Source organism: Motacilla alba, chromosome Z (assembly GCF_015832195.1).
Source record: "Motacilla alba alba isolate MOTALB_02 chromosome Z, Motacilla_alba_V1.0_pri, whole genome shotgun sequence".
Taxonomy (NCBI): Eukaryota; Metazoa; Chordata; class Aves; order Passeriformes; family Motacillidae; genus Motacilla; species Motacilla alba.
This window is the reverse complement of record NC_052046.1, coordinates 30139808-30161597: the sequence shown is the minus strand read 5'-3', so window position 1 is coordinate 30161597 and position 21790 is coordinate 30139808. Positions and strand designations below refer to the sequence as shown.

The window sequence follows — 21790 nt, the reverse complement described above, 5'->3', positions numbered from 1 at the left end:
GTGGAGAGAGGTGGTCTCAAAATAAGATAGGGTTGCCGCCTTTCCTCTAATACAGACGTAGTGACTGATGTGCCTACTTTATTTTTTTCTGAGATGTATCACTTGGATGGTAAGAAGTTGTAGGCATTCACAGTAGTTTGGTTTAACATCTTCTTGCTTACCAGGAGCCATTTTTGGATTGGGTCAGCCCATGTGGAAACAGTAAACAGTCTCCTGGCACTTCCTCAACAGCTGGTCAAATCAATGACAATGTGTCCTGAATGTCAAAATTATTTTTTCAGCCAGAAAACAATTGCTGTAAAATAACCAATTACTCACATCCTTCATCTTTTTTCTACTACAAATACTACTCCCAAAGATTTGAAAAATATATAAAATCCATCTAATACATTTTAGATTTGATAGCATTTTTGTTTGCATCAGAGCAATAAAAAAATGTAGATTTTCATTTCTTCGTTTCTGTAATGGTTTTTGCAAGTTCTTTTTGAATTAGCTAACTGCAGTCTGGCACAAGATGATGGCTTGAGTTTTGTGAGCAGGAAATAGGAAGCTGGCCAGCTGGCTTTAATATGACATTTTGAAAATAAAATGTTTTAGAGGCTAGGCAGGTATGATCCAGCTAAGCAAGTCATAAATGTCTATACCTACATACATATATATGTGTTTGTGTGCATATATATTTATATTTATATATGTGTGTATGTTTGTGTGTGTGTGTGTACGTACTGTAAATACACACGCTGATAATGCTAGTGAGAAAGCAGGGAACTGAAAATCCTGATTTCCTAATTTGTACTTGCAGCACTCTCTCCTAGTTGGCGTAAATACCTGTGATCATATATACATACAGTGTATATTGATTTATACTGTACCCAGGGAATCAGTGTGAGAAGAAAGAAATGAAAAAAAGTTCTAATGTTTTTTGGCATCACTTAAATCCTTCATGGTTTGTTGTATAAGCCTCTGGAAGGGCAGCATGAAAACCTAAATCTGAATTATATAGATTATTTTCACTTGATTTAATATACTGAAATTGATCTTTCATGTCAATAAATGTCAGGAAAATGTAGGAGTTAACTGGAAGAAAATTTCACATATCATTTGCATCCTTGAGAAGCTCACATAAACTATGAAGCAAGAATCTACATTTTAATATTGTGTATGCGTGTGTGTGTGCGCATGCGTGTGTATGTGGGTAAACACCAGCATGGAAAAATATTTCTCTTATGCAACTTCACAACGAAGTCCAAATACCAATATTAAATTGAAGGTTTGAGTTCAGTTGGGTCTGCTTTTATCAATTCTGCTCATTTTTGCTAGATTTGGGTTATCGTTCTGATGCTCAGGTTTTCGAAAGCAAACATCTTGTGTTTTTTTTCCATCATGCAAGATTCTGCAATATTACCTGGTAAAATAGTTCTTGAACATCCCAAAGAGCTCAAAATCAAATCCTCAGAAAGGTAATTGGCATAAGAGTCTATCCTACTATTTCATCTAGCTGTGGCAGCATTTTTGGTTTTTTATTGCTCAAGTATTCTTTTATTCCTCTTAGATGTTTTTTCCTCACTCTCTTTACTTGACTTCATCTGTTGCTTTCTCTTATCCTCCATAACTAATTTTAGTTGCAATTGTGAGAAAGGAAAATCAAGTGAGTCTGTGTTGCACTTGAATATTTACATGTTTTAAAACAAAGAAAAGAGAAGAGTTTCTCAGAACAATATTGAGAAACTTTGCTGCAAGATGCTGTGGAGGCCAATAGTATACATACATTTTAAAAAAGATTTAAAAAAACCACGGAAAATAGACCTCACAGTGACTGTAACCACGCTGGTCCAGTTGTGACCTCCAGTTCAGCAAGTTCTTCAGCTTTTTTTGGGTTGGACAAAATATAAAAACTTTAGTGCAGGTTTGTTTCTTGTACTGTTTTCCCTAAATATCTATTATCACCCTGCTGCCTTCCTAGTACTTGATCTGTGTCTTTGGACCTTTCTTCTCATATCATCACCATGGTGATGCTCAATGTTAAATTATTCTAGCATTTATTTCTCTTTGCTGGCAAGAAATCTGTGTTTCCTGTTCGTCCACCTAAACTAATCTTGGATAAACAATGAAAACCTAGATCTCTGTGATCAAGTCATTAAAGTAAAAAATGCAGTTCTTCAGTCAGGTGCCAACTGAAGGAGGGCAGACATCCTCATCCTCACCTCTTCCTCCTCCTCCTGCTCTTCCTTTGAAAAACTCACACTTGTGTCAAATAAAAAAAGTTCTTTTGGTACTGTTCCTACAAAACCTTTATCAGTCTTCCCACAATAAGGTATGCACCCTAAAGAGGCTGGAATGAGCTGCAGTTTTATAGAACAGTCCTGTCATTCCTTCCCTTACCTTTTAAAATAAAAAACTCCTTGAAGAACAGTCACCATAAATGCCTAAAATAAGAATGGTGGAGGTAGTTTGGAAACAGTAGGATAGTGCTGCTAAGTGGGAACCTCAGTTCCTGTGATGCTTGATGCATGGTAAGGAAATAGCATACTGAAAACTGGAAAAGTTACTCAGGTTAGGAAGCAGTGCCTAAATGCCTGAATGGCTTGCATCTTCGCAGTTGCTCAGCAAGGTGATATGTTGCATGAAATGTTACACATCTCCTTTTGGTATCTCTGATCCTTAATGGACAGGAAACTGAGGCTAGAGCCCTTACAGTACATTTGTGGAAATCTGGGAGGGTGGTTAGGGACAGATGAGAATATCAGTGTCCTGTATATATTTGTGTGCAGGCAGTGTTGTCTACTAGGCTGTGCAATCCAGCAAGAGGAGATGTAGGATAAACAGCCTGTGGCACTAGGTTATTTTGTTAGCTTTATGTTTCTCTTTCATTGTTTATTTCTGCCCTTGGATAGGAAAAGTTTTCAAAAATACTTGTTCAACTGTTACAAGCCTATTACCAATGTTATCCAATTATTTATGTAGAAGCTTTCATATTACATTATTTTTCCCATAGAAGTTCATTGTATTTACATGGCAAGAAACTGAACTTGCCTGGTGAGTGCCATTTTAAATGACAGAAAGCTTGCAGATGTTCTAATTTTGGCTTAATAGCTTACTTGAATTCTTGATAAATGAGTTTCTGAGTGTTTAGGCCAAAGAAATGCAAGCCACTTAAAATCTAGTTTTATTTAAGCTAGCCATGAGTAATTTGGTCTACACTGAAAACATCTGTATTGAAAAGCCCTGAGACAGTCAGAATGGTTTTCCCATCCCCTGTGTGGTCAGTCTCTGGCTTACATGCTTATATGTAAGCATGTCCCATGCTTACATGATCTTTATTTGCACAACTGACTGAAAAGTCAGGCTCCCTATCTTGTGTGAAAACATCTTGACTGCTTCTTCCTGTCAGGTCACACTTTTGTTTCTAGTGTTTAAATTATTTTTTCTCGTCATATATGCATATATTTAACAAGAATTTTATGCTCTCATCTCTTTCTTAGCAAAGTTTCATACCTATTCGGTGTTTTCTGGTGAGCAGCTCCTCTGAGCACACCCTTCCTCTCTCACCAGGTAACCGACTGACTCCAGTTCCCTTCCTGCTTTAAGGCGTGGCCTCTTGACAAGCCAACCCACTCTTTTATAGCTCCTATTGTTCTTACTAGTTACAGCTGTGGCTTGTTGAAGTTAGGCCTTCTCCTCATTTTGATAATTAGCCCAGCTGCAACTCCTCAGGGGTAAGATTACTTTATATACCATCTCCATTCTATCCCCCCACAATTTTTTGATTTTGTAATACTGAGTTTTGTGTTACTGTGAGGAAGTTACAACAATAGCATCACAGAAAAAAAAACACCTCAGACTCCACTATAACTGTCCTTCTTCAGGAAATTGAACTTTAAATGTGTCTAAGTGACAGACCAAGTTTTGTGTCTACACAGATTTACAGTGTGTCATTTAAACCTAGGAATATTCATTAGGATGGAAAAGATAAATCACCTTGCTGCAGAGGCAAAGCTTGCTTTTAAGTCACCAGATTGGGCTGTTTTCATGTTTTTCTTCTGTTTGGCTGACCTGACTCTCTAATTGAGCAAGATATATACATTCTGGGATAAACAAGGAGAAAAGAAAACACACAGAACATACAGGGATCCAAGGGAACATATAGGGATCTCCTTTTCTCCTATTCTCAGTCCAGCTCCCTCCAAACCTCCTACAGCAAGCTTCCCCATTATCCCTCTTTACACTAAAGGTACCTTACTGCATGTCCTCCTTTTTTTTCTCCTCCAAAAGCAGATTAACTTTATATGCATGTGAGTTTTAACTCCTTGTAGAATCGCTGAGTGCTAGGGATGAGAAGTCCCTTCTACCTCACCCAGTATCTGCAGCACAACCCAATGTGGTGTCTTAGCAGAAGCTTGCTCAACCAGCTGTTTTCATCTGGCATTGCTCATACCTCATATCATCTAGGATAAGTGCTAAGAAAGGATTATTGATACTTTGAGACTGAAGGCCAAGACCATTGATTAGGCACTGTGAGATAAACAAACCAGCTTCTAAGCTGGGGCAATGGTTTGGGAGGAAATTGATGGCCTAGCTGTGTCCTGTTATTGGAACAAAAAGACACATGAGAAATATGTTTTATTTTTCAGTAACACAGGCAACAACTGCCTTCACTGGATAATGTTTTTAATTTAGCATCCAAAATAGCATGTGAGTCCAGGAATCTCTGTTACCTAGCTTGAAACAATCAGTATGTTGTTCATCTGCCATGCTTTATGACAAAAAAAAAGCTCAGCACAAAGAATCCTCTATTGTCTTCTCCAAGGCATGAAATAAAGTCATAATATTTTATTTTGGAAAAATTGACCTAGCAAATATTTTACTTCAAAACAAGAACAAATGCAAAGCAACTTGAGATTAGTTCTATTGAGACTGTAGGAAGGATTCAGAGATCTGACTCTGTGAAAATGAGTAGAGTAAAATCAAGTTGATATAATTTTGGTAAGTAAAGTTCAAATACTCAAATATTTTGCTTTATGGCAGAAAAGGATATTTAAAACAGAAGAAGAGTGAATAAATTTGACCTGGAATAAAAATGTTCTAGTCCATTGCCTAAAACTAAATCAAGAATGTAACAACAAAATAAATTAAGGGGACTTATAATTTCAGTACATTTGCTATAGCCAATACTGAAATCTCAGCACTCCCAAGTAGAAGCTCCCAAGTAGAAGTCTTTGTAATTTCCTCCCTGAAATTATGGAGTGTGCTCATGGCAGTGTGTCCCTCAACACCATTGTGAGAGACCACAGTTATGGTTGTGATGCTTTTTTAATTGAGGGCTTTCTCCATGTTCCAATGGGTTGTTACATACCTTGTATGGAATAAATTACTGCAATCTAAGAATAAAGAACTTAATCCTGCATCGCTTAAAAGATGACTCCATAGTGTAGAAATGTTATTTCACAAATGAGGACTGACTTCATCCTTACATGTGTGGTTTTCCGAAGATTCATGGATTTAGGGCTATAATATGTCTTAAGTTCATTACAAATGGTCATCAGAATGAATTTATTAAAATTCTGGTAAATAATATTCATCGGAAGTCAGCATCTTATTTTACACTTATTCACTTATTTTATGTTTTTTCCAAGAGATGCTACTGTTTTTAAAGGATGGCCCCTGTTTCCTGACAATGAACTTATGAAGTATGAAATAATTTTTGTCCTGTTAAACCTTGAGACTAAGATACAGTTCTACAGTGGGAAGAATAAAAAAAAAAGGTGTGGGGTTTAGGCCACCATATGTTGAGCAGTTTTGCATTCTTAACAGGGGCACTCCTTAACTCCATACCTGTGGCAGTTTACAAGACAGATAATTAATAATAACCAGGATTGATAGCACTGAATGGAAGAGTTTCAAAAATTGCTCCACCCCGAGCAGCATAATGCATACATGCCTTCAAGTTTTTGGTGTAGTTACTGTTATTATAAGCAAATGAGTCAATAAATACTACATTGCAAAACAAACTGGCAAAATACCATGAAGTTACCACACTGAAGGTGTTACCAAGCCTACTAGAAGAGAACATACTAAATAATGCAACAACTTTTGAATGCGTTACCCACATGAAACTTGTCAGTCAGCATTTAACCTCAAATATGCAACTGAGGTGTTGTCCAGAAGATTAAACAGTTAGAAGTGACAGTAATCCATTTGCAATCACTAGAATATACCTCAACCCAAAGGAATTGTTTTGAAAAGCTCCTCCTAAATTATGGTCATAACCCCAGTGGTCAGACAGATGGTTTGGAGTAGTTAGGCCAAACACTGCCAGCAGTGTTTCACAAAATAAATCGTAATATATCTTCTATAATTCAAAGAGATCTGTGTCAACTTTGGTAGAAGGGCAACTGAGAGTCTAACAGTTTCTTTACATTTTATTTTAATATCTCATGAGTGACTTGTATTTTCCATGGCAGAATTAATGTTTATTCAAGTCAATGATCTTGGATGTTTTTATTAATCTTCACAAACTCAGATGACACTGTGAATTATGGATAACATTTCAAATCTCCTGCTCTATGATGTCATGGCACTGAGTCATTTATGAATAATCCCATTTTGTGTAGTAGTTTCAGTTAATCTCTATTATTCTTTGCATGTTGCCACAGCCACTCTTGTCCATCATTCCACATCATTCTTTCAAATATATTTTTCCATGGATAAAACCTCCTACTTTTCAGGATAAGATAGCTGAAGATATTAGAGCTGTTCATGTTGAGTGTTGGGCAAAAAAAAAAATCACAGCAATCTCAGTGAGTCATGTTTTCTCACCAACAAAAAATACTCCAGTAAAATGGGAATTACATACAGATATCCATAATTTGCCTACAAAAGTGAGAAAATATTTTCTTTAGATTGAAAACGTACATTTAGTCCCCACTAGAATTAACATTTCAGTCATTGGTAGAATGTGCCAAGGCAAAGTGGATCCATTATTCCTGTTCTGTAGATGTCAAATTTATCTGTGCATTTGGGAAAAACATTTAACATTTCAGACTCTTAACAGTGCCAGGTTTTGTACCTGAAACTTCCTTCCTGTATTGCAGGTTGTCTTTGTTAGCTGGTGTAAAAGCTTCTGGGACTGTGGACTTGTGGCACTGGATGATGTATCATTGAGCCTGGGAAGCTGCCAGGCTGCTGGTAAGACCATGTGTATTTGTCATCCAACAGCTGCTATCCTTTTGAGTAAGAGTTCATCATACACCTTAATTTTCCAAGTCTGTCCTACAACTGCCTTCATCCTGTTGTGGTTTCTTGTCTTTTCTTTTTCTCCAATAACTATTGCATAAATCCTGTTTTTGCAAAGTAGCAAACATCCAGCAAGGAGCAGTTTTTGCTCACAGGGGTACCAACTAACTCCTAATAAATTTCAGTGACTCCAGAGCAGTTGTATATAGGTGAATGGCCCTTTGAGGGCATTAAAACAAACCCACAGTTAGTTAACTGAGTGAAAAGTAGTTTTCAAATGGTCTTGAAGAAGCCCGGAATGGACCCCAAAGCAGTATTTTTAAAAACACAGTATAATTTTTTTTATGCAAAAAGTACAGTTGTGCAAGGCCAAGACACAGCCTCTCCTGAGCTGCAGTTCTTTGATGAAGACAGAAAAAAGCAGTCCAAGACTCCCACTGTAATGGGAGGAACTGAATGATTTTCAGCAAAACTTTACCCTCTGACATGCACAGGCCAACCTCTCTGAACTCACCAAACTCCCTCTTTTGTGACTTTGTGAGGTTTGACAAAACAACAATTGTATCCTAATTAAAAAAAAAAAAACATTCTCATGATGCAGGCACAATCTACAATCCCGGTCTTCTTTGGAATAAAGCCATGTCTTTGCAATGGTCCTAATAGCTTTTTAATGACCTCTTTTGATTGGATTTTATGCATTCAGGCTAACAAAACAGAGAGAAGTCACATGTACAAAACAAGATGCCATTGTTCTAAATGATTTCCAACAGTTGTCTCTCTCTCTTTTGCTTTGCTGTAATTTTTAAGTAATTGGGAAAGGAACCAAAGGTGCAGAACTGGTATCTGGGTGTATAGTCATGCCATAGCTTGTCTTTGATGGCAGCAAAACAAATGCCTGAAAAATGCCCCAGAGGTATCAAGGTTTCCTCCTCTTCAAATGTGGAAGCAACTTAAAATGTCTACTTCTGAATGACAAGTTAAGATTACCTGACAGAACCTTCCTGGCATGCACCTGAATTATATCAGCTTTTGTATGATCTAATAGAATTGAAATAATGAAAATACTCTAGTTATTGCAGCTCTGTGGTCTGTTGTAGGCTGCAAAAGAGTCTGGTGCCAAAGGAACAGAGGAAAGCTAAATGTGGCATTGATTTCAGTTCACAATAACTCCAGTCTTTGACAAGGCTCATTTATTATGCATGTTATACATGCTGAGACTTACTAACCTGCTTGGGGTGCCAAAACAGTGAAGAAATTTACACTGGTAATACACTCTGTTCTACAAGAGAGCCTGTTACAGAATCACAGAATTGCTAAGGTTAGAAAAGACCTCTAAGACCATTGAATCCAACCATTAAAACCAAAAGACCTCATAAGATCATCTAGTCCAAAGCACTGTTGTGAAGACTAATTAGCTGTTTTAAAGAATCCTAGGACTAGTGAATCTTAGGCACTGAGCTAGACTAGGGCACAGATTTTCCCAAAGACATGAAGAGAATTAAATTAAATTTTGTAAGACAGTTTGAAGGTAGCTTATATAAGCTTGTGACTATTGTAAGCATTGCCAGGTAGCTGTAATTGATGTCAGCAGGTGAGGAAATGCAATACATTACTCGTGTAATCTCTCCATATATCAGTATAATGTATTTGAAGTTCTAAACTATATCCTCTCCTTACAGATCTGTTGCTGCCCACTCCTGGAGAATGCACTTTTGAAAAAGATGAGTGTGTGTTTACCCAGAAGAAGAGAGGTCGTGGGAGCTGGCACAGGAAGAGGGGTCCAACTCCCACTTCTTACACTGGACCGAAAGGAGACCACACTACTGGGGTAGGTGAGTTAAGACTCACATGGAACTTTCAGAACAGAGATTGACAGTTAATAAAAAATATTAATGAAATATTTTAAATTATAACCCAGAAAATAGAGAAAGCTTTTACTCTTCTGTTCAGAAAAGTTACTAATCAAATTAAGTAAGCAGATTCCACAGAGAACTCATGTGTGGTTTTTGGAATATGACATTTAATCTGAATTATCTCTAGGCCCTGTGGATAATTTGGGTGTCATGTCCCCAAGTAGCCTTTTCCTTAGGAGATAAAAGAAGAGTATGATTGTCCAGATCCCACAGCAAAGCTCCTTCCAAACTCCCAGTTTATGCGAATAGTCCCTGAAACTGACTTCAGATCTGTTTTCAGTTATGTGGATCATTAAGTAGTCTGAGAAGCGAGGCTGATACCTTGACTTTAAAACTGAGAGCCTTTTAAGCCTGGTCTGTGAATAATTATTCCTTAGTTCATTTCTTAACAGCAAGCTGTGCAAGAGGTTGGGATTCTTCTGTATGAACCCCTTTGGGTCCAAACTTAAAAGAAAACATGAAGAATAAAAGAGATCCCACAAGTCCTTTATCTTGAAAATGTGCTCCACAAGTGCACATTTGCACTCACTAGTGCAAGTTCAAGTATTTAGGACCCCCATTAGCATGAGTGCACAGAAAACTGCATCACCACCAACCACAGCCTAAAGCATACCCTCAAATGTACTTGCAGCTGTCTCGGAATTCCAATGAATCAATCTCTATCAGAGTGCAATTCCTGGTGTAACAGCAGCTGTAGTATATTCTTCCTTTGTATTCTTTTCTGTGGCTATGTATTTCAACAGATATAACCAAGTTTTAAGGGTTCAAGCCATGAATTTGTGGAAGGCAAATTCATGCCCCTAATTCCATCACTCGGATACCACCAGCTGGAGCAAACTGAGGTGCATCAAAAGACTGAGAAGCATTCTCACATTCCATCCACTGCATGAAGCAACTGTTCTGTTTTGAGATGTACACTCTGCCAGAAGACAGTGAACTCAGATAATGCAGGAACTCTTCATGCAGTGCCAGTGTTCCCTTTTTGTGGTCTGTCCCTTTACCTGCCTGTCTGTCACCACAAGTCCTGGGGGTGAGATTGCCTTCAGAGGGAGTGGGAATTCGCAAGGATCAGTGAGAATGCTGAGAGCAGCTACAGCAGCCAGTGGATGCTTAAGAGTCTCTTGCGATACTCAAGAGTCCTATTTTTTTCACAAACCCCTAGTGAAGACATCCCCTCTCAGCCAGGCTGTAGTTGGGTGGCGAACAGCAGTCAAGAGAGAAGGTGAAAAGGAAGATTATCTACAGCTGTAGATCCATAATTCATACAGTGTATTGGAGAATTCCCAAGCTTGTTTGTACCAAACCTAGTGCAATCTATTTCAAAGACTTTGTTGTTCACTATGTGTAAAAGTTCCTTCAGTTAAAAATCAAAACCTAACGCTCATATTACAGCATAATAAAATAAATTGCCTTTTTCCCTAAAAACTGAATAATACTATAAACTTGTTAGAAAGACTAGATCACCTCTTGGCTGTATGAATTCAAACCCATCATTATTACAGCATACAATATAGTATCTTAAATATTACAGTTCACAAATGCAGAAAGTCTGTGAATCATTATCAAAACAGTTTCAGTCATGGGTTTTTTTTAATATAATGAGTATATTGAGCATAATGAACATTCCAACATAATGTATCCTACTTTGCTAATATTTACTTATATCTTTTTAAGGATACTACATGTATATAGAGGCATCTGACATGGTCTATGGACAGAGAGCATACCTAGTTTCAAGATCACTAAGAGGAACATCTGCAAAACAGTGCCTGACATTTTTCTACCATATGTATGGAGCTGGGACTGGATTATTAAGTGTTTATCTAAAAAAGGAAGGGGATGATGAAGAGATACCTTTGTGGAGGAGGACAGGGGAACAAAGCATCTCATGGCTAAGGGGACTGATAGAATATGAAAGTGATACAAACTACCAGGTAAGAAAAATAAGCAAGAAGCATTCAAATTGGAATATTGAAGTATGTACTAGAATCCAAGTTATGTATTATTAAAAAAAAAAAAAAGAAAATGTTAAAATGTAGGTGGCATTGAATGGATACCTGAAGAACATGAAAAAATGTAACCTTTTATATAAACTTTTATAAATTAAGTTAGGGAGGAATTTGTTAAAGAGATGAATAGGTTGCAAGTAGGAAAATAGTTATGAATTTAAAAAAAATTTAACATATTTAAATACAATTTTAAAGTATTTAAATTTAAATGCCATCATTTTTAGTCAATAGTGGTAGGGCTTTTTCAAGATCATTTTTGTAATTTCTTTTCCTTCAGTTGTCTGTAGCCCTGTCCAGATTTGACACAGCTACTGAGCTGTGGTGAAATGGCAGCTTCTTGTAGGGTGGTATTTTTAAGGGGGCACCAAGGAGAAGGGATGATGCAAAGCCACAGGTCTGTCTAAGGACAGGGGAAAATGAAAGGGAGAGGAAAGGAGAGGGGAAGGAAGGGCAGAGGAGGGGGTAAAGGGTGTCCCTTGAACAGGTTGCATGGCTATTATTTTTTTTTTCAGTCCTTCCACCATTTGGATTCATGAAAATTTGTGTTTTACTTTACAGATTATTTTTGAGGCAATCCGTGGTGTGTCAATAAGAAGTGACACTGCTATTGATGATATTCTGTTCCAGGCAGGACCTTGTTTGGGTAAGTTTCAAGATACTTTGTAAGAGACACCTGAAATTCACAGTGCTTGTTTGTGGGTGGGTGATATTTCCCTTGAGTCTCCATTTGAATTTCATATCAGGCTGCTGGGTTAGTGCAGAACTTTTACCCTCTAATAAGATATGACATCATCCTCAGAATCTCAACTAGTGAACTAGTGGCTGTAAACTTTTTAAAAACTACATGACAGTACCATTTAAATCCAGCATGCTAATTAAATTCTGCTGTATGTACTCTTATGTATGACAAAAATAAAAATAATTACAGTATTTTTTCATTCTTTGTATTCCAGAAGTGGAAGAAATTCAGTTCTCATCAGGCTATCCTGACAGCTTAAATGAAATTGAGTATTAAATACAGTCTGCTGAAAGGAATGAAGCACATTAAAGAATTGTTTGTGAGAAACTGCATGAACTGCCTGTTTTAAAATATGATTTAAGTAAATACTGGACTGGTTTGAATACACATCAATACATAGGAAGAACTTTGAGCACTCATGTTCCTCACCTTTTCAATGAAATTATTGACTCAGGGCTTCTTAGACCATAATTTTTTGATATTATTTCCTCTTTGGCATGAGGTATCAGTTATTACATAAAGGCTTCCCATTTTGCACATATCATTCATTTTTAATTTTTTTAACGTTTCTGGGATGTAAGTAAAAAGAGGAAATTCAAGTTGCACAATTGAAGTCCAATATTGTGTTATCTTAAATCTGCATTCAGTGAATGTTTTGTGTTGGGGATAGAATGGATTTTTGTTAAGAAAATTATAAATGTTTTGAAATAACAAAGAAAATAGTGTTAGCTACTAGTATTATCCTACAGGTTAAGTGCAATTATTCTCAATGACAAATCTCTCTGGGAAACTTAATACTCTGCTGGCAGTTTTTTGTGATAGTGCATTATTTTACTATAACAAATATATTTGTCAATAACAAACTCACTTCTAGTGTTCAGTATAATTCAGCATAAGATGCTGGCATGTGGAGCTATATGAAATGAAACACTTTAAAGCCATATGTTTTCTGGGATGAGAGTCTTGTTGGTTTTTTTTTATATTAAATAAGTTTGTACACTCACAGAGAATGCACTTACACTTTGCCCAACCACAGATGTCTTGCATTTGTATTAATAGGAAATTGAATTCACGTCTTGTTGTTTTTTAAGGTTTTATGTATTTGTAAGGGTTTTTTTTTTTAAATATACTGTAACTTCCTAATAAAATGTAAGTTTGAGTATCATCTTATTGCTCTGCTCTAGATTTCGTACTAATCAGTGTAAGGAGAAAGAACTGAACCTAATAAAGTAGCCTGAATTCATATTTTTGAACATGACATGAATGAAATGTGTGGATCACATCACCTAGGAAGGCTAACAAAAAGTAATCTGAATTGCTGCAGGCAGCTATGTACTGAGTGGTAGAAATTATTCTTACAGCCACCATATCCTTGTCCTTTCAGAATGAAAAATACGCTTTTCCTAACAGCCTGTAAGGAACAACAGCTCCTGGGATGATCTTTGCAGATGATCTTTGCAAGAGCCCTTGCATCTTTTGTAAATTTTCATTTTGGTGGCAGAAACAATTGAAGAGATTGTTTAATGTAATACATTCAATACTCATGTATTTATTTAACCACACAGATTGAAGCCATTTTTTGTTTCCTAGAGACTGAGGAAGAGCCAAAAGGAATTGATATCTTATCTGCCTCTCCTAGGTACCTACAGTCTCTCTAGTCAGCTGCTTATGAACACATCACTTTTGTTATTATTCAAAAATGAAAGCAAACAGAAATAATGGACTGTTTCCTATGCATCAACACAATTTTACAATTGTTCTGTAACGTGCATGTTTTGTTATCAATATTCAGCTCAAATTATCTAAGCAGAAAACAAGTGAAGATGAAGCAGTTAAAATAATCAGACTTGCTGGTTCTCAGTATGTAAATGAAATGAAGCATGAAGTACAACTGTTAGGCTCCTATTGCTAAAGATTTATATATCTCTGCCTTACTTCATCAAAGTAATTAGATTTTAGCTGATAAAACAAAAGCCTAAATGAAGGACTCTAACCTGTCTCTACTGAGTGATTTCTAGGGACCTCACTGCTACAGTGATTTTAACAGCATCACTGAAGGAAATACTTATCCACAGGGTGTGATAGGGGGAGGAAGAGATAGGGGAGGCAAAAAAAGCGGGACAGGAAAAACTCACCAAAAAAACCAAACCAAAGAAACACCTAAGTTCTTCCTTAAGTAGGGAACATCACCTTTCCAATCATTGTTGTTGCAGGAAGTAAAGTACAGAGGGAAAATTTGAAAGGTGGCTTTCATGTACTTCAGTGTCTGGTGAGTATCAGTTCATAGAATAGGAAATTCAGAGACTAGTGAAAGAATGACTATAAAACATTTGAAAACTGGGTATGGTACATTAACCAGACAGTGATTTCTCCACTGGCAAACTTCAGTTTTACGGTGAGATAAAAAAAATATTCTATCAGCTCTGTCCAAATGGGAAACTCGTCATGCAATTCATTGCTGTCCCAGACCCATATTTATTTACTATTTTTCCTTTGCTTCACTGCTGCAGTAGATGTACCAGGACCACAGTGGGGCAAAGAACAGTTCTTCTGAGGCTTGCCCTACCAGGCCTGTGTTATGTCTGAAAATTTCTTCAAAAGCCAGTGAAGACCTTACAAATAATTGCTTTGATGCTAGATGTGTCACAATCTGTAAAATAGAAATTAAATAAACCTTAAACAGCAGCTATAATGCCCCAAGCGGTAATGGGCTTGTATTTGATTGCTGTAAATGTAGCTTTGTGCTGGACAGGAACTCAGCTTGTCCCGAGATCAGTGTAAAGCCCTTTTATTGTCTTCCTGTTCAATACGGTCCTTATGCTTAATATTGGTTTTATTCGGTAAATATTGTCCCATTAGTTTTCATTTTATCATTATCCTTATTAATTTCCAAAAAGAAGGGCAAATGCAGATCTCATTTATACCAACAGAAATCCAGAATAGTAACTGCTATAAAATGTCACTGTTATTCTGATTTTGTAAAGTAAATGAAATGGTATTCTGACTATGGTGTCACACCAAAATAAACCTAATATAAATGTCGCTTTAGAATCATGAAGATTAACAAAGACAGCTCAAGCCAAGCACTAAAAGACCTGGCATTTTGTCCTCCTGGGTGTGAGCAGAGCTTGCCAGTTGTGACTGCCCTCACTCAGGAGACCCACCGCTCCAGAGAAGCTTGTAAGGGCAAAGCCTAGAGAGAGCACACTCCTCTTGCAGTGTGACAGGCACACTGAGTCCTGTTCTACCTCTCACGTTTTGAAAAAGAGAAAACTTGACTCTCATCTCACCTCAAAGAAAAGACGAGCTGTCTGTTGTGGGGCATTCCCGGCCGCATTCCTCGGTCTGAGCTCTCCTTAGGCCTCAGCCTGGATTCATGGCTCCTGGGCTCACCCGAAACACCCGGGAACTTCTGCTGCCAAACCAACCCCTCTTGTCCAACAGGCAGTCTTGGCACGTTATTTACCTGAACCATTAGCCTGAATCATGGAATCACACAATTGTTAGGGTTGGAAGGCAGCTTTGGAGAGGATCTATTCCAAGCCGCCCTGCCAAGGCAGGGTCACCTACAGCAAGGACACAGGAATGTGTCCAAGTGGGGTCTGAATGCCTCCGGAGAGGGAGACTCCACAACCTCCAGGGGAAGGCTGTTACAGTACTCTACCATCTTCAATGTAAAGCTCTTCTCATGCTGAGGAAAGCTCTTGAGCTTTACTTTATGGCCACTGCTCTTCGTCCCGGAGCAGGACACCACTGAATAGACTCTAGCAATCTCCTCCTGGCAACGGCCTTTGAGATAGTTGTATGCATCAATGAGATTCCCTCTCCGTTTTCTCCAAACTAAACACGCCAGCTGCTCATAACGTCGTAAAGGTAGGCAGGCAGGCAGGCAGGCAACGCGGCGGCGGCGACCGGACCGCACGGGCAGCGGAACGCGGTGCTCGGTACCGCCCCGCCCCGGCCCCACGCGGGGCGCGCCCACCGCCGCCGCCCCAGCAACAAGGGCCTCAACGCCCCGCCCCGCCCCGCCCCGCCCCGCCCCGCCCCGCCCCGCCAGCCAATGGGCGCCGGCGCTCCCGGCCAATGAGGCGCTTTAGGGCCGCTCAGTCCCGCCCCTTCGGGCAACGGGGTTGGGCGCGCGGCGCGGGCTCGCTGCCAAGGGGGAAGGAGGGGTGGCCTGGGGGGAAAGATGGCGGCGGCGCGGGAAAAGGGGAAGGTTGTGAGGCGTGGTGAGTCCTGGTCCCCCTTCGTACCGGGCTCCATCGTCAGGATCTTCATGAAGAATTTTCTGTAAGTGAGCGGGGGGCGTTTCTTCCCCCTTGAGCGGCCGCGGCCTGCTCCTTCCGCCCCGCCTTAGAGGGGCCGAAGCAGCGGAGCGGGGTCGCGCCGGTCCCGAGGGCTGGAGAAGGGAGTGCGGGAAGGGAGTGAAGGGAAGCAGCGGTGCGGGGTGGTGTTTTACTTGGCGTGGGGAGCTGGTAGAGACTGCTGTGTGGGTTACGAGTCCCAAGGGTTGTCAGCGCAGCGTCGCTTCCCTGGGGGCGCGTACCCCGCTGCTGGCCAGCCTTGCCCAGAGGTAATGGCTCCTGTCGGCCGTGCAGCCTCTGCGTGCTCATTGTTTCTCAGGCAGGTGGCTGCCAAGCACTGGAGAAGGGGAGACTGCAGAAGGTGCTCCCAGGACTGTGGCGATACGCCTTGAGACGCATTAGGATGAAGTGTCTGTGGTCTTTGCACGTGTTTTTTCCACCTGCTGTGTACTACGAGTACCATTGGTTTTGGATGTATTTGGACCTGTAGAAGTTGTCGGACCATTTTCTTACAGCTCCATGCTAGCCTTGAAAATCTACAGTGGTGAAGCGCATGAGTCACGTGTTAGATGTTAATTGAATCCTCCGATACATTAGTTAAATGCTCATTAAGGGTTCATATACCTTCTCTTCCACAAGTACATGGTTTATAATATTGCGTTGCCATTAACTAATTTGTACTTCTCTTTTTGTGGTAGTGTTTCAGCTCTCTGTGTTTGGCACAGTGCAGGAGTAGAATGATTCATCAAATGATTCTTTATAAATTTAGGGTGTTAACGTGATACGAGTTTGCATGGGTGAGTTTGGTCTCTTCCCGTAGTTACTCTTGCAGTAGGCATTCTGGATGCACATGATGAAAGATGTCTAATGCAGTTAGAAAGAAATTGAACACTAGGGATGTGCTGATACGGTAACTCCAGAAAGCTACTGCATGATCCGTTTTCTGTCTTCTTTTTGAGTTAGAAAATAAAATGAGACCCTAGTAAGTTAATTTAAAAAGTTGTCTTTGTCATCCTATTGCTGGGTTTTATTCTTCATAGTCACTGATTTTAAAGACAGGTCTGGTGAGTACTCTGGCTGGTGGGAATGTATTTCATGGTGTTTCACTGAAATGTTTTCACATATTTCATGATTGAGTCTAGATGAGGTAATTGTATCTGTTTAATAAAGTAATGAAATGTTCCTAAGTAAGTTCTTTTTTTTTTTTTAAGGTAATATAGTGTTTTAAAATTAAAAAACTTGATGTGCTTTCCAGAACATACACTGTCTGTGAGGTACATCCAGGGCCCAACCTGAACGTGGTTGTAGGTGCCAATGGCACAGGCAAGTCAAGCATTGTTTGTGCCATCTGCCTGGGACTGGCTGGAAAACCTGCTTTCTTAGGGCGAGCTGATAAGGTAATTATGAACTTTTGTAATTTTCATAGTTAATCTGAATTTCATTCAGTGCGCTGTCTAGCAGACGATAGGGGAAAAGACTCTCTTCCTTGATTTGCCTAACTTTATATAAAGTATGGAATCTCAATTGAATCCCAGAGACAAAGTTATTTCAGTTAACTACTTGCTGCCTTGTATAAATTATGAAATGGAAACACCTAAATTATAGGGCAATCTGAGTTGACTAGAGATTTTATGTGAAGATAGCTAAGCATCTGCAGTGGGGTAGAAAAGTGCCACTTAGTGGCCTAAACATTTGATAAGAAGTACCAACTAAAGAAGAAATAGACAAAGTCTAAAATAAATTCCAAAATACATCGTATCTCTAGAAATAACATACTTGCTAATGTGTCTTGAAAATTCAGCTGAAAGTATAGAGGCACTGGTCTTTGATTTAAATGGAATTTGGATAGATCTACTCTATTTTCACTTTTTACTGTCAAGATATACATTGATGCTGTAGTATGAAGTTAATATCTTGAAATTTTCAAGTTTTTGCACTTGCTTTCTTGGATATTCTCATTGGATACAATTTCTCTGAGTAGGTTTGGAGCAATAAATCTGGGTGCCTGAATGATGGCACATATGCTCTTATCATAAGTAAATATGAATATGGGAATTGACTGCATGGCAGTATTGTGTGTGGGTATCTTTACTTCTCATGATGTAATTTCATACTATTAGAATTGTCAGTTCTGATACAGGTACTCGGCAGTGTCTTTTCACTTGTCTTTGTTCCCCACATTCATGAGAACTTCTTCCTGTCTGTGGATGTGCTGATTTTAATTTGTTCAGTTTTGGAGGCTGAAGTTGATCAGAAATTGTTAACTTGTAGAGGAGTTTCTAATGCTGATGGTGGAGGATAGTAATGTCTTCCTTTATTTATAGTTAGTGCTTTATTTTGCTTTTAATTGTGAGTTTTCAATAAAATGCATTGTTAAGTAGCTCCATTATACAAATGTGTATTCTTGTAAGATAATACATTTTATTTTGCAATAACAACTTGTAAATTAATTTTGTAGATTGGTCTGTTTGTGAAGCAGGGGTGCATGAAAGGCATAGTGGAAATTGAACTGTAAGTAGTAAAACTATTTGCTCATGCGCTTTTAAATGGATCATTTCCCCACACAGTCATTCACAAACTTGTGAGAAGAAAATTTGTTGTGTAGAGGTCTGTCTTTAAGCTTAATTTGTCCTTTTTTAATTCCTGCAGGCTTCAGAACATAAAGTTATATAATTATTACACAAGAAATAAGCAGTGATGGCTACTCTTGATCTCGCTTTCTGAAGCATTTCACCTTGTTTTGATGTACAAAAATGCATAGAAAAAGATAGTTCTATATGGTATTTTTAGCTTTTGATTAGATTTACGGTTCTGATGATATAGTCACTACTGCCATCACTACGTGGTGGTTAGAATTCTTTTCATTAAAGAAAAAAAAGACAAAAGTCTAAGTTTTAAAACAGATTGATCTGCCTTCACTTTCTTATAGTGATACTGCTGGTAGGAGGGACTTGCTGCATTCTCACTGAAAACATCACACGCAGATAGAAAAGAAGGAAAATAAAAGATCTGACTAATTCCACGTAATGCAGTCTTGTAGATAAGCTGTTGCATAACAGAGCAACTGGAAATCTTTTGAACTTAAAATTCCATTAGTAGCTTATGCATAGGGCAATACTACATGCATCTTTTTTTGTGGATGCTATGGCACAGGTGATTTTAATAAACTTAGCCTAGTCTGTTGGCCTGAATGAAAGAGCAGATAGTCAACTGACTCATAGCCTGTGTTAATTTATATAACAATTGGCCACCCTGATCAGATTCTCTAAAAAGAAAATTTTATTGAGGGAAAAAAACCGCAGCAGGCCTTGGAAAAAATTTTGTTTGTCCATTTTTGTTATTGTGGTAATAATCAAGCAAGACCTTCTTTAGAGATTGGCCAGGCAATGTGTTCAGGAGATAGGATGTTTTTCACGTAGATGCTGCGGTTGTTTTAACATAAATATATTATAATGTTACTTGAAATTCTGGAAAGAATCTTGCAGTGTGTGAAGATTTAGCATTTCATAGCTCATTAGGCCTAGCATGTCATGGTTGCAGTGTAGTTGAGTCCTTTGTCTGATTGGTAGAAAATTGTTAAATACACCATCTAGGATGGGAGACCAGTGATGCAGAAGATTGCTTTTTTGACAGGAACTAAAAATTGAAGTTCTGTAGGCATGTGTTGCCTTTGTTGAATTTGGCACTTGAAGTGTAGCTATGATGAAAGGTTATGATGGTAAGATGATGTTATTTTAATGAAAGATAGGAGCATGGCTTAGTAGGTCTTTGGAAGGAAGTCTAATAAATTAAAGTGAGGTGATGCAGAAAGTAATAGTTCTGTAATCAAGAAATAGGATCATGTCCCTTTGGTGTTTAGTGCAAACACCAGCAGCAGATGTGTGCTCACTTCTGCCTTGAACTCCGTTCTTAAATGTCCTGAGGTGCATGGCCACTCTGCAAGTCTATATTCTCCATCCTTAACAATGTGCATAACAGGCACTAGACAATTTTTAAATCAAAATGGTAAACCAAATTCCAGGAGTTTGACTTAGTTGTTATTGCTGCATCTTAACCAGACTAAATTTTTGAAAACAGGTATGGAGCTAGAAAACTTATGTATCTTCTGTGGTTTCTAAAAGCAGAAAATGAAAATAAATAAGTATTTATTGTGTTGTATGCTATTTTTTCTCTAATTGAGTATATATGCATAGCTTACTGATGTATAGCTTAAGTAAGCTGTGCATAGCTTACTTAAAGATGTTCTGTACCTCCTTCACACCAATTTTAAAACTTATTAAATGTCACGCAGATTATGCTTTTATAGAAACTGTTCATATTTCTGGCATCTTTTAAGTATTTAATACATTCAGCATGAGCATCTCATTTACATATGTAACTTCTGAGTTGATTTGCAAATATTCTTGATGTTTCCTGTGTGAGTTTAGTTCATCACTGAAGTACTGGATGTTTTCTGAATCATGAAAATAAGAATCTGATGCTACTGTCCAGTTAATCTAGATTAAATATTTAGCTATCTATAAATTCTAACAATACTTTGACACTGGGTAACCTTTGAAGATGTAACACTTCTCAGGTGTTCTTGAAAGTGTGAACACTTCTTTCTATTAATCAGGTTTAAGTCACCAGACAATATTATTGTCACACGTGAGATTTATGTGGTGAATAATGCATCAGTGTGGTTTATCAACGGAAAACCAGCGACCCTGAAAACAGTAGAAGAACAAATTGCAGCCTTAAACATCCAAGTGGACAATTTGTGCCAGTTTCTTCCTCAGGTATGAAACAATTTGGAAAGACAGTGGGTGCAAATGGAGTGCTGTGTTTTGAGAAGCTTTTGTTGCTGATTAGCTTTAGAAGCACTTTACCTAGTTCAGTGGGAGAGCACAAAGAACAAGAGGGTTGAGGCAGCATGCTGATGTGATGGTGAAAGAAAAGAGGAGCTGTGTGACTTTAAAGCTCACTAATCGGACAATTTTGTACCTTTTGACTCTGAAAGGAAAGATGCTGATGTTCCCTGTCTTTGTGTTTAAGTAGCAGCACTTGCTAATATAGCCTTTCTGGTAATGTCAGCAGTTTGTTGAGCATAGGGCTGAAATATGTATAGGATTGAATTATCTAAGAGTAAAATCATCCTAATGGAAAGTAAGTCTTAAAGGAGAGAGATTAAAGAATACTGCTGGCAGTTCCTGTATTTGAGTGCATGTTCAAGCAGATCAGGATTCCTGTGTAGAGAGCTAAGTTGCCTCACACTGCACCTTAAAGTTGTGACAGGTTCCTTCCCAGTTCATGTGGATCATCAGGAATGGTAGTGAAAGAAAACCTTATCAGAGCCTAGCCATGGGGTTATTATTGAATTCAAGAAGACATGTAGAAGAACATTAAAGTTTAGAAAGCTAATACTGCAGAAATAAAAATATGCCAGGTGGTGTATCATTCATTTTCACTTACGTACAGTACTTGTTTGGAACTTCCAGCATACTCTGGTAAAATACCTTTGTGTTTAAAAGAACTTTTTCTCTTTAGTACATAAATATCAGTTCAGCCAATATTGCAGTGTGGATAGTTCTGGTTTATATGTTCTCTCCCAGT

General features: G+C 38.4%; 2 protein-coding genes across 5 annotated transcripts in view; both read left to right on the top strand.

Annotated features, from left to right (window-relative positions):
• The window catches only part of MAMDC2 (MAM domain containing 2), a 56561-nt gene extending 43497 nt beyond the window's left edge, over positions 1-13064 (top strand). Inside the window, exons 10-14 of one of the 2 annotated variants that reach the window (XM_038124841.1) lie at positions 7092-7185; positions 8913-9065; positions 10821-11080; positions 11714-11798; positions 12109-13064. In XM_038124841.1, the coding sequence (XP_037980769.1) occupies positions 7092-7185; positions 8913-9065; positions 10821-11080; positions 11714-11798; positions 12109-12170 (654 nt within the window). In that variant the 3' untranslated portion in view covers positions 12171-13064. Of the gene's footprint in view, positions 1-7091; positions 7186-8912; positions 9066-10820; positions 11081-11713; positions 11799-12108 lie in introns of those variants that run through there. The other variant, XM_038124842.1, reaches the window with a different exon arrangement.
• A 2971-nt stretch (positions 13065-16035) lies between these two features.
• The window catches only part of SMC5 (structural maintenance of chromosomes 5), a 39425-nt gene continuing 33670 nt past the window's right edge, over positions 16036-21790 (top strand). For 2 of the 3 annotated variants that reach the window (XM_038123806.1, XM_038123808.1), the window contains exons 1-4: positions 16036-16184; positions 17454-17595; positions 18657-18709; positions 20814-20976. In XM_038123806.1, the coding sequence (XP_037979734.1) occupies positions 16084-16184; positions 17454-17595; positions 18657-18709; positions 20814-20976 (459 nt within the window). In that variant the 5' untranslated portion in view covers positions 16036-16083. Of the gene's footprint in view, positions 16185-17409; positions 17596-18656; positions 18710-20813; positions 20977-21790 lie in introns of all 3 variants that reach the window. The other variant, XM_038123809.1, reaches the window with a different exon arrangement.